Genomic DNA, 15,029 nt, shown 5'->3' on the forward strand with positions numbered 1-15,029 from the left:
AGGTGCATGGCCGATGGTAGGCCGCAACGGGAACGGAGACACGACACAGAAACAAAGGTCGCGTCTCCGTTCGGGAGAGAGAATTTTACAGTTCCCGTTCCCTCCCACCCCCCCCCAAAACATAACATACAAACCCTACATCATATTAAAACTACAATTCAGACAAAAACAACAAAAAACACAAAAGACAGACGGACTGCAGGCAAGCCGCAGCTGCGACGGCAGCGCTGGCTCCTCCCTGTTCAAAAGTTCACTGGACTTGGATGTAATTATTCTATGGAATGAAGATCTGTCTAAGTATTGTCTAATACACAATTTAGATCACCCCCGATTATCAAATTGGACTGGAACATATCTGGGATGAAATTAAATACTTTAGTGAAAAATTGGGGGTTATCAAAATTTGGACCGTATATGTTCACCAAAGTCAGTGAGGTTGAATACACTTCTCCGGTCACTATGACATACCTGCCCTCCTTATCAACTATTGTAGATTTATGTTTGAATGAGGTACCTTTGCGGATTAAGATTGCGGTACCCCTGGCTCCTGAGGGAAAGGTGGAGTGGTACAGCTGTCCAATCCACCTGCACCTCAGCCTGTTGTGTGAGTCATTCTTGAGGTGAGTCTCCTGGAGGAATATTATGTCAGTGCTAAGGGATTTTAAGTGAGCTAGTATTTTACCCCTTTTTATTGGTTCATTCACACCCTTGACATTCCAATTACAAAAGGCAAGTCCTTTCCCCCCAGTTTTGCTTGCTAGATCATCTTGCATAGTTAGTGTATGTATCTTCTGCTGAAATAAATGCTCTAACACAGTAATTAAAGTATTTTTTGGAATATAGGCTGAGTAAGAAACTGCCCCTCCAGATCTAGGCATCTTTCTGATAGTTTTGATACCAAGCCGGAAATGCGCTCCACTTCAACTTTCAACTCGTCCGTAGCATCAGAGCTGCTGTAGCCATTATTTCCAGCGCATGGATAGTCTTACTGTGGGCGAGTAAAGTAGCCTGAGTAGTTTCCAGCTTATGGTTGATGTCAGTTTCTAGACATAAAATTTCCCCTCTCAGGTTCACGATTACCTCTTCAATGCGAGAGTCTATTTTGGCACATATTTCTTGCTTCACTGCAGGGAGTTCTCGGTGAAGGATTTCAATGGCTTGTAAGACCAGTGTTTGGTTTGTTGTCTCTTCACAGGACTGTTTCTCAGGCGAGCTCAGGGCTTCTGCGCGACCTTCCTCTCTGTGTTTTCAGCCTTTGTTTGGGTGGCATTGTGGTCTGTTTACCGCTCCTCTTTGTAAAATTGTGTATCAGTAATGAGCTGTTTAACCAGTGGATACGTTGCTAAATGAACTGTTTTGTTCTTTTATTCTTTTGTTGACGTGATTTGTTCGGCAAAGTGCAGAGCTACTTAGACGTACATCCTATCTCTCCATAATGCCACCGGAACGTGAAGCGTGATTTAACAGTTGATAAATCTATGGGGTCATCTCCCCAACTTAAGGTCAGACGTAGAAGTGTCCAGAAAGACTACGTGCTGTACGATTCAGGTGAAATACTGAAACATGCAACAAATAAAGGCAGTTGAGCTGCTAGACTTCCAGGCAAGTAACTGAATAGTTTTGGAAAGAATGAAGTCCTTCATGTGTCACATGATTGCAAGGGATGGTCAAGAATCAGATCCAACAAAAGTCAAGGAAGCAAATGGAGATGTTGAGTCAATGGATGTTGAAGCAGGCTGATGTTTTTAATGGTCAACGGTCCTTTATTGTAAGATGTACAGACATACAGTGAAATTCTCATTTTTGTCCAGTAAAGTATTGCCATACCTAAGTACAATCATGAATCTTTGTGATTAGTACAAAGTGTATAGAAAAAGTCCACTGAGACCGCATGCAAAAGTCGTCATGTTTTGGCGCCATTTCCAAAATCCAATCCAGTCCACGTGCTCGGACTTCTGAAGCAGCACCCAATCCATGCAAGCCCCGGGTAGCAGCAGAGCCTCCAGCCGTCGTCTGGGTCTGGATCGACCGGTGAACCCTCTCCACGCCTGGCCACATTTAGCCTTTGTGCCCCCGGAGTTCTTCCCGCAGCCAATCGCGAGGGCACGGAAGGCAAGATCCTGGTTCATTAACTTATCGGCCCTTGCTCTTGCATTTGTCATCGCCCCTCCTTCCATCCTCCTCTCCAGTTCTCTGGTCCCTGGGAGGCAATGCAAAGGCCAGGCTTGGCTCTCCTCTACAGGCCATGGTCCGCTGGATCCTTCTTTTAGCTGCACGTTCATTAGCTTTTGAAAGAAGTTCCTGCCCCATTTGAGTGAGATGTGTGAGCTCATTCTGCTGACAGTGAGGATGGGGAATTATGCTAGTTGGACACTTGTGAAAAATTGGTCCTGAAGGACTACACCTAATATTATATAAGCCACATGTTATAACGTAAGTTGGACATTCAGCCCCCTTCATAGCTGTATCAACCATTCAATGAGATCTTTAACAAATTTGTCAACCTGAAAATGGATTGACACATGGCTCTGGCCATTTTGTTTCTCCTCTGGCCCTAATTTCAGTGTAACATATAATCCATTTCATCACAGACCTGCAAGACAAGCTCAATGTTTAATAGCCAGGTGAAGCTAATGACTGAATTTATGTTGTGCATATCTAACATCTTTTGTGTTCTGGCGCAAACCTCTGATTCTAAGCTCACGACTATATCTGAATGCTTTCCGACACTACTAGAGGCATAGTTACTTTGCTAGCTGAGACTAAATTCTGACAGGCTCAGTCAATCTTGCTGTCACCAGAGACATAAATTTCTCTGCACTAGTTACAAGTGAGGAATGACATTTCCAAATGTTACTGAAAGGTTCATGCCATATATCCACAAAGAACGGCAACCAGAGATTTAAATGCCTTCTGGGAGAATTTATAGACAGGATCTGCTCTTGGACTAAGTGGGCACAGGCTAATCCAAGAGTTTAGGCAGCCTCATTGGCTGTCAGGGGAGTTGGTGTTGCATCACCTGTTATACATGCTGCTGCACAAACAATTGCCATGTGGTTTGTACATAGCTTTTCTAGTTTTCAAACAGTCCTACCAGAATACTTTCCTGCAAAATCACATGGGGATTTATGATAGAATAAATAAAAAGAAATGATTCCCACCTGCAAAAGGAGCTGGAATCGAAGCAAAGATTGGAAGACAATGGGACGGAGATGAGAAATTTTTTTTTCAAGCAGGGAGTTGTGATCAGGGTCAGGATCAATGCCAGTAAATTCAGTGGAAAGAGATTTAAACAGGAACATTCAAAAGGGAAAATATGTACTAGAAAATAAAACATTTACTGGGCTTTGGGCAAATACATGGGGAGAGAGATTTACTGGATAGCTCTTTCATAGAGGGATGATGGCTGAAGAGTCTCCTGAGGTCTATAGAAAATATATTTTTGACATACAAGTTGGTTAACGTGACAAAATATTGTTATTACCATGTCAATAGGTGAACATATTAGTGTTTGTTATATTACCAGAGAGTCTGAACTGTCCATTTCAGATGGTGTGCATTGAAAAGAAGCAGGAATTGTTAAATCTAACGATTGTGGTTTTGGAATTACTGGTTAGAGGGGGGGGGGGGGACGACACAGGAGATCCATACATCTTTGAACAAGGATTGTTTGGATGTGTCTAACATTAGAAACTTGGTGATTCTGAAAGGTTCTGATAGCTTAGATGTGTAGACATCTTTCTCATGGCTTTCCAATGCTCTTTCTATCCTCATTCCCAAATCTCACCCTTTCTCTAATCTGTTATAGATTCAAACAGCATGGAAACAGGCCCTTCGGCCCAACTTGCCCACATTGACCAACATGTCCCATCTCCACTAGTCCCACCTGCCTGCGTTTGGCCCATATCCCTCTAAACCTGTCCTATCCATGTATTGGTTTCTTAAACATTTCCTAAAGGTTCTGTCACCTTCCATGAACTCTGCACTGCCCCAAATCTGACAACCCATATTCTCTCCACCACTAAGACTGCCTACCTCCATCTCCATATTGCCACTGCCTCCAACCCTGTTGTAACTTGTAGGCTGCCTTAATGCTCATTCATGTTTTATTGTTAACTTCAGTCTTGACAACTCCAAGTGCTCTGCCTTACACCTACTAGCCACCAACCTAATCAAAACTCTGCTCTCTGCTGTAAACACCAACTCTTCAGTTCCCAAGTTTGGATATGATGGTTTTAAATGAAGGTATGGTTACACAACCTACAATCAGTCTAATCTGCTGTAGGAAATAACAACTTCACATCCATATCCTGACTCCTATATTCCTGCTGTGCCTGTTCTCCTTTATATTATTGTTCCCACAAAGTAAATTTTAGAATTTTTACCCATGTTCAGATCATCCAATGGCCTGAATGGTTCTGTACAAATGTTGATCACTGAGATATCCTTGCCCCTCCAGTTGCAACTCCGACATATTCCTGATTATCTCTTCAGCTGCGGGAGCTGCAAGTTCTGGAATTACCCCGTTAAGATGTTTCTCACAACCATCACTACTACCAAACCTTTGATTGCCCGCCCAGTTTATTTGAGTTTGTGCCTGATAAGCCTTGTGTGAAAGCTCCATTGGAGGTACTGTATAAATGCAAGTTGTTATTGTTATTGCCACAGCACCAGGTTCAGGAACAGCTACTTTCCTACAACTATTATGCTCTTGAACCAAGCTGCACAACCCTAATCCAACCTTAGCAATGGAACACAATGGACCACCTCTTGCACTACCATAGACTTGCTCTCCTGTTGTGTAGTTTTGCACAAATATCTTGTTTTTTTGCCGTCTTTTCACTGCTGTAGTATTTATGTGTAATTTATGTATAATTTATCTTTTTGTGTGTTGTTTTGGGTCTATGCGCCTGTGGTGTTGCAGCATGGAAGATTTTCATCTCACTCTACTTGTACTTACAAGTTAATTAAACTGGACTTGACGTGACTTGAGTAATGACTTTTACAACCGGGTTGAAGGGAGGGCAACCTGATCAATTTGGCAAGAATACTTGCTGGTCCAGGAATACCCTTCAAACAAAGGCTGAACCAGCAGGTTAAATCTGTCCTCCTGTTTATAGGTTTGGTCGGCTTCAAATGCTGAAGGGGAAGTTGTTCGCGGGCAGAGTCAAGCACTAGCCCAACATGTTGCTGCACCAGGCGTGGCCGCGGGGATGATATTCAACTCGGAGACTTGGTCCTCCCTGATTCTAACCACGCGTTGACAAAACAGTCACGGTTTGGGATGCATTGCTGGGGTTTTTCATTGGCTGGGTCGGCGGGGTGTACACCTAGAGGGTCCGAGGGTGGGGTTGGGAGGTGTCTGGGTTTGGGCTTGTGTGTGTTTCTCTCTCTCTCTCATTTCCAGAGGAGGGAGGAACGAAGAGGAGAGTGAATGAGAAGGTCTCGCAGTCCCACGCAGTGAAAGAGAGAGAGAGTGAAGGAGAGGGAGGAGACAGATTAGAAAAAGTTCCTGCCACCGGGATAAACTCCACGGTTCACCAGGGTAAGCTTTTAACCTAATTATATCCGCTGGAGATTCTCCTGGTGTCCAACCTTCCGCCTTCCCACGGCTGTTAGAGAGGCTGCAACGTGGGACGTTTCGTTTACACTTGATGCTAATGTCCAAGTCCCGCAAGGAAAGCGCTGGACCTGCGAGAGGGGATTGAGAAGCGCTGTCCCCTTTTCGCACCGGCAGCTGGGTCCATCAAAGCCGCAGGTAACAAGTTGCTTGGTGCAAGTTGGAGCAGGCACAGCTGCTGTCTGTTGCTCGGAGGGAGGGAGGGAGGGAGGGAGGGAGGGGGAGAGTTTGGGGGGAGGTAGTGCAGTCCTTGCCTGGACCTGCAGCTCAGAGCTTGACTCAAGAGTCGTCTCACAGCTTCCCGCGTAGCCTCTGGGTCATTCCGGGTGCATTTGAATTCGCAGGGAACTTGCACGGAGCATTTTGTGTCGGGGGAATTGCCTTTTATGCATTCTTTTTAAAACTTGCCATTCTTCCTGGGGAGCCACTTTGGGGAGGGGAGGGGAGGGGAGATTAGAGGAAGCCCCAATCTCACCGGAACGGGACCTCCGAGCAGAGAGCGACCCCCCGGCGACCCTGGGTGGTGCGGTGTTTAGGCAGGGGGTCGGCCCCAGGGTTAGCCCGCTTCCTCTGATCACCCTGGGGCCAGACGGCGTTAGACTGGGTTGTTGGTTGGTTGGGGGTGGTCAGCCTTGTGACTCTTGCTGCGTTGTACACCACTCGGTTTGAGTTGAAAAATCATCTACTAACCTGTGTTCCGCAAGCGCAGTGCGTGCGTTTGGAAAGGTGGGCAGAGACTTTGTTGAAGTGGTGGGGGTAGGGAGCTGGTCCTCCCCCAGAGCTTTGGTCGGAGAGCCGTGACCCAGTGGCCTAGGTTGTGCTGGGATGTCCTGCTCATGTAAAAATGGAGGCCAAGGCATGGCCCAGAACATGGTCCCGAGAGCTGGGTCCCAGAGGGGAGGGGAGGGGAGTTGAGGGTGAGTGCCCTGACCTTGAGGCACCATTGGACCCAGTGGTGTGCGGCATCAAGGAGTCAATGTAGTAGTGACTGTGGCGTGAGCTCAAGAGTGTGCGAGGTGGCCCACACATTGTGTGCCCCCCCCCCCCCCCCCCAGGGGACTGACTGGTCACGCTCACCTTTTGCTGCCCCTGGGTCCCATCGAGGGCTGGCACCAGTGGTGGGCAGGGTGGGTCGTGTGAGGCCACGGGAAGTCCCGAGGACCTTGTCCCTTGCCCATCTGCTCATGTTGTTCTCGCTCTTACCTAAGCAAAGATGATTCTATCGCCCTCCTGACTTGGGTGGATGTTGGAAAGGCTTTGTGGTGTCAGGAGGTGAGTTACTTACTGCCAGATTCCCAGGCACTGACCTGTGCTGGTAACCACGGCACTTTACGTGATTGTCCTCAGTCGATCAATTGTGGCAGCAGGATGCTGGTTGCCAACAACCAGAGCCATCTTCTATTGTGCAATGTTGGACCCCAACCAATAGAGAAGTTTCTTCATTGTGTGTTTATGCGCATGTATGGAGAGGGCACTTTCATTACTTCAGCATCTGAACACAGCAATATACAAGTATGGAAGGCACTAAAGGTCAAATGTGGGCATATCTTACCTCTTGCTGTGCCTCCACTTCATGTGAGGTATTGGTCTCATTTATTTGAAATGCTTCAACAACCTTCATTGCAAGAAATGCAGGTTTCCTTAATGACTGCGGCTGCATCAACAATCAGATACTCAACACCATCCAGAATAAAACAATCCACCACTCTGAACATTCATTCTGTCCATCACTAGCGCACCATGACTGTAGTGAACGTCATTTATATAACTTGCCAAGTCTTCATTGGCAGCGTCTTCCATGACCACTATTAGTGATAAGATCAAGGGCAGTATGCACATAGGAGCACCGCCATGTCCAAGTGGTCCTCACTTGGAAATATCTCACTGTTCCTCCATTCATGGTTGCCAGGCCCAAATCCTGGAACTCCCTATCCCGGCAAAGTCATGGGAGGATCCCACCATAATGAAAGCAGTGGTTCAAGAAGGTGGCTCAACTTCAAAGAGCAATGAGAGATGGTTCATATTTGCCATATTGGGCATCATGTTCCAAGGCTGAGGTGGGCAAAATATAAACTGACGATGTGGGGGAATGGAGGTGCTTTGAGAGACAATATATGCAGGAGTAGGCCATTCGGCCCTTCGAGCCAGCACCACCATTCAATGTGATCATGGCTGATCATTCTCAATCAGTACCCCGTTCCTGCCTTCTCCCCATACTCCCTGAATCCGCTATCCTTAAGAGCTTAAGAGCTTAAAGGCCTAAAGCTGGAGAGCTGTATATGCAGGGAGTGGATATGGGTTATGTGCAGGTAAGTAACTAATGGACTTGGCATCTTGTTCAGCACAGATAATGTGGGCCAAAGGGCCTGTTCTTGGCTGTACTGTTTTATGTTCTATAGTGCAGATGCTGGAATTTTAAGCAAGAAACAAACTGCTGGAAGAATTCAATGGGGAAGGCAGCATCTGTGGAAGGAATGGACAGACAATGTTTTTGGTTGGAATCCTTTTTCCATTTGATGGAGTAGAGGGGGGAGATAGCTGCTGGAAAGAGGTGAGGGGAAAGGGTGCACTAGAACTAGTGATAGATGGATACATGGGGCGATGGTACATGGTAGGATGGGGCAGATGAGTCAGATGGGGAGAAAAGTGGAGATAGTAACCAAGGCTGGTGGAGAAGATAAAAGTGTGTAAATGGTAGATTCTGATAATGAAGGAAGCCAGAAAGTGAAATGTAGAACCAGAGGGTAGGATATCAAAAATGCATAATTACTGCTTGTACTTTTGCTTTTCATTTTTGGTTCAATTTGGAGTGTTTAGCATTTTTTATTTGTTCTGTCATTGAAAGGTTGGAGAGATGGTTTAATTTAGCTCTAGATAAAACATGGCTAAATAAAAATAGGTAATAATAATTACAGATTAGTTCAGATTTTATCCTATTTTTCTTGAATAGAAAGGTTTATTTTTGTTTTATTGTTTAGAATTGAAAAATAATCAAACTGCTTATTTTGTTTAGTTTAGAGATATGACCTATACTGAAGGAACTTCAAGATTCAGGAGTGTCGATTTGTCATATGCTCTGGATATGAACCAGAACATTGAAATTCATAGTTGCTGCAGCTTTGCACACACACTAGAAGGAACAATAGCAACAAAATAAATCAGTTATTCTAAGTGAATAAACAATAGACAATAGGTGCAGGAGGAGGCCATTCGGCCCTTTGAGCCAGCACCGCCATTCAATGTGATCATGGCTGATCATTCTCAATCAGTACCCCGTTCCTGCCTTCTCCCCATACTCCCTGACTCCGCTATCCTTAAGAGCTCTATCCAGCTCTCTCTTGAATGCATTCAGAATGAAGTAGACCATAATAGTGCAAATACCAAAGCTAGTAGAGCAATCATCACAGAAGTGCAAAGTCTGTAAAGGTTGGATGCCGAGGTAGGATTGTGCAGAGTGGTTCAAGAATCTGATGGTTGTTGGAAGAAAGGTGTTTTTGAACGTGGAGGTAATGGTTCTCGGGCTCCTGTGGCCCCGTCACAATGTAACATGTCCACGATGAGTGGGTCTTTGATGTTAGCTGCCTTCTTGAAGCAGTTCCTCTTGTAGATTGTCTTTTAAAGGTGGGAGGACAGTACCTGTGATGGATCTGGCAATGACCGATTGCAACATTGTGATTGAGCAAGGCTATATTTTAGTGAGAAATGTGGAAATGGTAGGTAGTGCTCTTGTGCTTGAGTTTGCAAAGTATGACATAAAGTCCCACTCCAGAGACGAGCATGAAAAACTAGGCTGGCAGTAGTGCATGGGAGCTGCATTATGGCTGTGGTGTTAAACTGAGGTTCATCGTGGTAACATAGAAACATAGAAAATAGGTGCAGGAGTAGGCCATTCAGCCCATCAAGCCAGCACCGCCATTCAATATGATCATGGCTGATCATCCTAAATCAGTACCCCGTTCCTGCTTTTTCCCCCCATATCCCTTGATCCTGTTAGCCCTAAGAGCTAAATCTAACTCTTGAAAACATCCAATGAATTGTCCTCCACTGCCTTCTGTGGCAGAGAATTCCACAAATTCCCAACTCTCTGGGTGAAAACGTTTTTCCTCATCTCAGTCCTAAGTGGCCTACCCCTTATTCTTAAACTGTGACCACTGGTTCTAGACTCCCCCAACATCAGGAACATTTTTCCTGCATCTAGCCTGTTCAATCCCTTAAGAATTTTATATTTTTCTATAACATCCCCTCTCATCCTTCTAAATTCCAGTGAATACAAGCCCAGTCGGCCCATTCTTTCATCATATGTCAGTTCCGCCATCTGGGAATTAACCTGGTGAACCTACCCTCAAAGGCAAGAATGTCCTTCCTCATATTAGGACACCAAAACTGCACACAATACTCCAGGTATGGTCTCACCAGGACCCTGTGCAACTGTAGTAGGACCTCCTTGCTTCTATACTCAAATCTTTTTGCTATGAAAGCTAACATGCCATTTGCTTTCTTCACTGCCTGCTGTACCTGCATGTGGTCTTACACTTACTAAATGTAAAATAAAATCAAAGTACAATTTTAAACCAATAAAAAAACAAAAAGAAGTGGCTGTTCAATCTCAATAAACATAACAATATTATCATTAATTATTATTGGTGTTTTTGGGATCATTCCACATGCAAATTGTTTATCATATTTCCTGCGGTACAATTGTGACTTCATCTGAACATTCCATTTTATGAAAATAATAGTTTTTTTTGCTGAGGGAAGTTTTTTTGCCACTGGGTAATATCTCAACTCTCTCTCCATTGCCTCATATTCTACCTCAGCCCCAGTCCACTTCTTCTTCCTAATTCTGGCCTCTTGTACATCTCCACCTTTGCAGGTCAGGCCCCTCAAATGCTAAGGCCCTTAAGTTCTGGAATTCTCACTCCCTTCCAAAACGTTTAAATTGGCCAAGTTTTTTATTATCTGTCCCAATTTCACACATGGCTTGGTGAAAACTGTTTGCTAATCTAGCACTTAGGAATTACTGTTGGCCATGGAAGTGTCTCCTGTGAAGCACTTGGGGATGGATATCCTGTAACATTGTAAAAGCTATATAAATGTAAATTGTGACTCCTTTATCAGCCTATCTACATAGTGGACAAATTCCGGGTCACTACTGCTCTCCACTTCAACCAGGGGATGAGTTCCAATCATTATAAATTCATCCTTTGGGAAGACAAAACTGGCCTGGAATAAAAAAGCCCCATTGCACAAAGTAAAAGTTGGATTTAAATTACTTTATTGATACAATCCATCTTGAATTACTAATGCCTTTGGACAATAGTGTATTATTTTTTGTTATGGCATACTTCTGACAACGGGCCAGTGTTTATTACTCTGGGAATGCGGTGAATCAGTTAAAAAAATATTTTGCTATTTTGTTGATTTTTCAGGACTGAGTAAAGCCAGCTGCAGACAACACCTCAGAATGCAGGTCTTTGGACATGGTATTGGGACCTGGCTTCTCCTGGGATTTGTAGCTGTGACGTTTGATTTCATCAGCGAGGCACAAGCTCAAGGTAATTTTTTGCCAAGATAAAAACAAAATTACTTTGATGTGCAGGAATGAGGAAAATCATTTATAATGAATTTGTGTTCTTTTGCTGCACCTTGTAAATGTAACATTTTATGTGCCTGCAAAAATTATTAATTATTGTAGCAAAATGGAAGATGCAAGGTAGTTATTCCAAAGTGTGTGAGTATTTTAATAACCTGAATTAGCTTTTGGCTTTTTTTTTTACTGTGTACAATGCACATATGCCCTATTGGCTCCTGGATGTGACAGAGTAATTACTCCAATCAGCCATTCTCCTTGTAGATCTACAGAAGGCACATATCTGATTACACATTGTAACATTCATTCTGCCTTTTAACCACAGCAGTCAGTGTTATTTTGACAAGCCTTCTCTGAAAAAGTGTTATAAACCTCCCTGTCATATTTTCTCACATCAGGGTATCACAGTTGGCATTTTCTGAGCACACAATCTGAATTGTCTCAGACTTCACCATCTGTCAGCACTTAATAAAACTTTGGCTCCATTTCACCCTTGGAGTTGTAGGTTCAGACTGAACTGATTTTTCTTTCTCTCAGCACTCGTGACACAAGTCTGGAGCTGCCCTGTGAACTAACTCGAATGAAAGGCTTTGGTTGGATCCTTGGGTTGAAACAATCTTGTGATGTTAGCATCACACTAAGACTGAGGGCTAAATACTGCCTAACCTCTTGACTGGTGGAGGATATTATAACAAGAATGTTAAACAAATCTGAGTGGAATTGCAATCTTTCTTCTACTTATGTGCTTATGCAGCGTTGAAGTAACTTTGAGCAAGAAGCAAAGTGCTGGAGGAACTAAACGGTTCAGGCAGCATCTGTGTAGAGCGTGTTGTACTTTGCTATTCTTTTGACTCATTTGAAGTGAAATTATTTTAATGCTTGGACACAGAATGTCAGTGGTCTTGACTGGGGATGAATTTTGGAGCAGTTCCTTTTAATTTTGATGCATTTCCTGCACACCAAGAGGGTGATCTGCCTTTGATAGCACAGCAAGGGCATGATTGTATCAGCTTCCAATTGTACTGTACTCATATATTGGATGTAACTAAATGTGGGTGGGTACATTTAGGGTTCGATTACCTTTTTGTGCGTTTATAATTGACTCTCGCTCCACTCCACCTCATACCACCCCACTGAATTGAATATAAGGCCACTTCAAATTGATCAAGAATAGAGAGATGACTAGAATTTTAAACCAAAGGGGAAATTGAAGAAAATTTCCCTCTTTGAAAATAATGCTTTTACGCAGCATTATTATTCATTTGCTTTTGTACTTATTGAATTTAATACGAAATACAAAAGCAAACTTTAGCACTGTGCCTCATTTGTTAATATTTAAATAAAAGCCAGATGTTTTGTTTGATAATTGAGGAATTGATTTAATCCATCTCAGAAGAGCTCCTAATATTTGATGACGTATCTGCAAAAAGCAAAACTGCACAAAATCATTTGAAAATTGCTGTAATTTTCAATAATAACAGCAATGATAATCACAGTTCCATTTCTTGTCTTTGTGTCGTGCACACTATTAGCCAATGGCGATCAAATTTTTTTTGGCAGGGATTTTAACGAATGTTCACTATGAATAAAATAAAATGCATACCTTGGTGAATTAACCAACTACAAATGGCTTCTCTGTGATCATGTTAAAACAGTAACAGTTTTTAAGATCGAAGTGACATGATGGAGGAATCTTGAATGAATGGTTACATTGAATGCATATACAATTAACTAAAGGTAACAAATGGTTAAATCTCAGTCTTTGAATAAAATAACTTCATTCTTAATCCCATGAAACATCTGTCCCAACATGTTAGGCATTTCTCGCAAATGCAGATGATAAAATTCTATTGACAATTATTACTGAAAGGTCCAAATTATTCAAAATGCTGGAGTAACTCAGCGGGTCAGGCAGCATCTCTGGAGAAAATGGACAGGCGACCTTTCAGGTTGGGACCCGTTTTCAGACTTCGTCGGTCAAAAGTGATAAGAGTAGAAGGGTCTGAAGAAGGGTCTCGACCCGAAAAGTCACCCATTCCTTCTCTCCCGAGATGCTGCCTGACCTGCTGGGTTACTCCAGCATTTTGTGAATAAATACCTTCGATTTGTACCAGTATCTGCAGTTATTTTCTTATACTAAGAGTAGAATTAGGCCATTTGGCCCATCAAGTCTACTCTGCCATTCAACCATGATTGATTGATCTCTCCCTCTGAACCCCACTCTCCTGCCTTCTCCGTAAACCTCTGACACCTCTGACACTAATCAAAAATCTATCTATCTCTGCCTTAAAAATATCCAGTAACTTGGCCTCCACAGCCTACTGTGGCAAATAATTCCACAGATCCACCACCCTGTGACTAAATAAATTTCTCCTCATCTCCTTCCTAAAAGAACATTCTTTAATTCTGAGGCTATGACCTCTAGTCCTAGACTCTCCCACCAGTCCCAGGCTAAAGCGTCGCCTGTCCATTTTCTCAAGAGAAGCGGCCTGACCCTCGAAGTTACTCCAGAATTTTGTGTCTATCTTTGGTATAAACCAGCACCTGCAGTTCCTTGTTATTCCAAATTTTCCAGATGGGCAGGAGAGGATTACATCCTTATGTCCTGAAATTTAATGTACAGCGGTAGAGTTGCTCACCAGAGACCCAGGTTCGATCCTGATGACTGGTGTTGTCAGCATGGAGTTTGTACTTCCCTAGTGTCCAGGACAGAACTGGAGTCCGGGTGATCGATGGTCGGCGTGGGTTCGGTGGCCCGAAGGGCCTGTTTCCAAGCTGTATCTCTAAACTAAACTAAACTAATGGTTTCCACCCCCCCCCCCCTCCTAATTCCTCTACTCACTTAATTCACCCCCATCAACGATGCCCTTCATTCCTGTTGCTGGCACTTTCCTACAAGGTCGGACTATGATGGACCTGTAGGGAAATACAGCGTTGGAGAAGTAAATATAATTATTGTTTACTTCACCTCCTGGAGGTGAGAAACCTCATTCCATGTAGTTTTCTGGAGGGGAAACGGATCCAAGCAGGCACAGTGAGCCAACAAGCCTTGAACCCTCAGCCAAACCTCTGCGAAATGTGTGATCATGATATTATATCTTCTCTCCAGAGATGCTGCCTGTCCCGCTGAGTTACTCCAGCATTTTGTGTCTACATTATATGTTTACAATTTAATGCTCCCAAACAGACATCATCCAGCAGCTTCCTTTGAGATAACTAATTAAAGTTAAGAATGGGGTGTCATTTGTGAACATTTCCAATTTTAATTAGAGTTAATATACACAACATGAATAGAATTGGGTTATCCTGTTGATTAATTTACAAACTTGCAATCCTACTACAGTAAAACCATCATAAAGTACATTTTGTTTTCGAATGGAGCAACTGCTTTTGGCTCGAAGGTTTTAAATAGATCTGTAAAGTACAAATAATCGCTTCTGCAACACAGGCACACAAATTCATTGGTTGCATCTGCTTAAAGCAATTAAGAATGTCTGAAAGGCATTTTATATAGGTGTCAAAAAATGCTGGAGTAACTCGGCAGGTCAGGCAGCATCTAGGAGAGAGGGAATGGGTGACGTTTTGGGCTGAGACCTTTTATATTGGTGTGTTTATTTACTGCACACATTAGGCAAGGCGGATTCAGGTTTTGTTTTTAAAAATGCCAGTGATTTAACTTTTGATTAAAAGAATTAAGAACCTTGGTGAATTAACTGACTTTTCTGTAAGACTTGTAAAGGTTTGTGGCTGTAGGGTGGCATTCCTAGATAATTATTTTTCTTTTTTTTAAAAAGTGCAATTTATCTGCCAAACCTTCGA

At 43.3% G+C, this 15,029-nt stretch overlaps 1 protein-coding gene across 1 annotated transcript in view; it reads left to right on the forward strand.

The window, feature by feature from the left end:
- Positions 1-5,418: 5,418 nt before the first annotated feature.
- LOC144593013 (collagen alpha-1(XIV) chain-like) overlaps positions 5,419-15,029 on the forward strand; it is a 70,719-nt gene continuing 61,108 nt past the window's right edge. The window contains exons 1-2 of the mRNA XM_078398427.1: positions 5,419-5,545; positions 11,050-11,175. Coding sequence (XP_078254553.1) covers positions 11,085-11,175 — 91 coding nt within the window. The 5' untranslated portion in view covers positions 5,419-5,545; positions 11,050-11,084. The remainder of the gene's footprint in view (positions 5,546-11,049; positions 11,176-15,029) is intronic.

The sequence above is a fragment of the Rhinoraja longicauda genome, chromosome 4 (genome assembly GCF_053455715.1).
Source record: "Rhinoraja longicauda isolate Sanriku21f chromosome 4, sRhiLon1.1, whole genome shotgun sequence".
Lineage (NCBI taxonomy): Eukaryota > Metazoa > Chordata > Chondrichthyes > Rajiformes > Arhynchobatidae > Rhinoraja > Rhinoraja longicauda.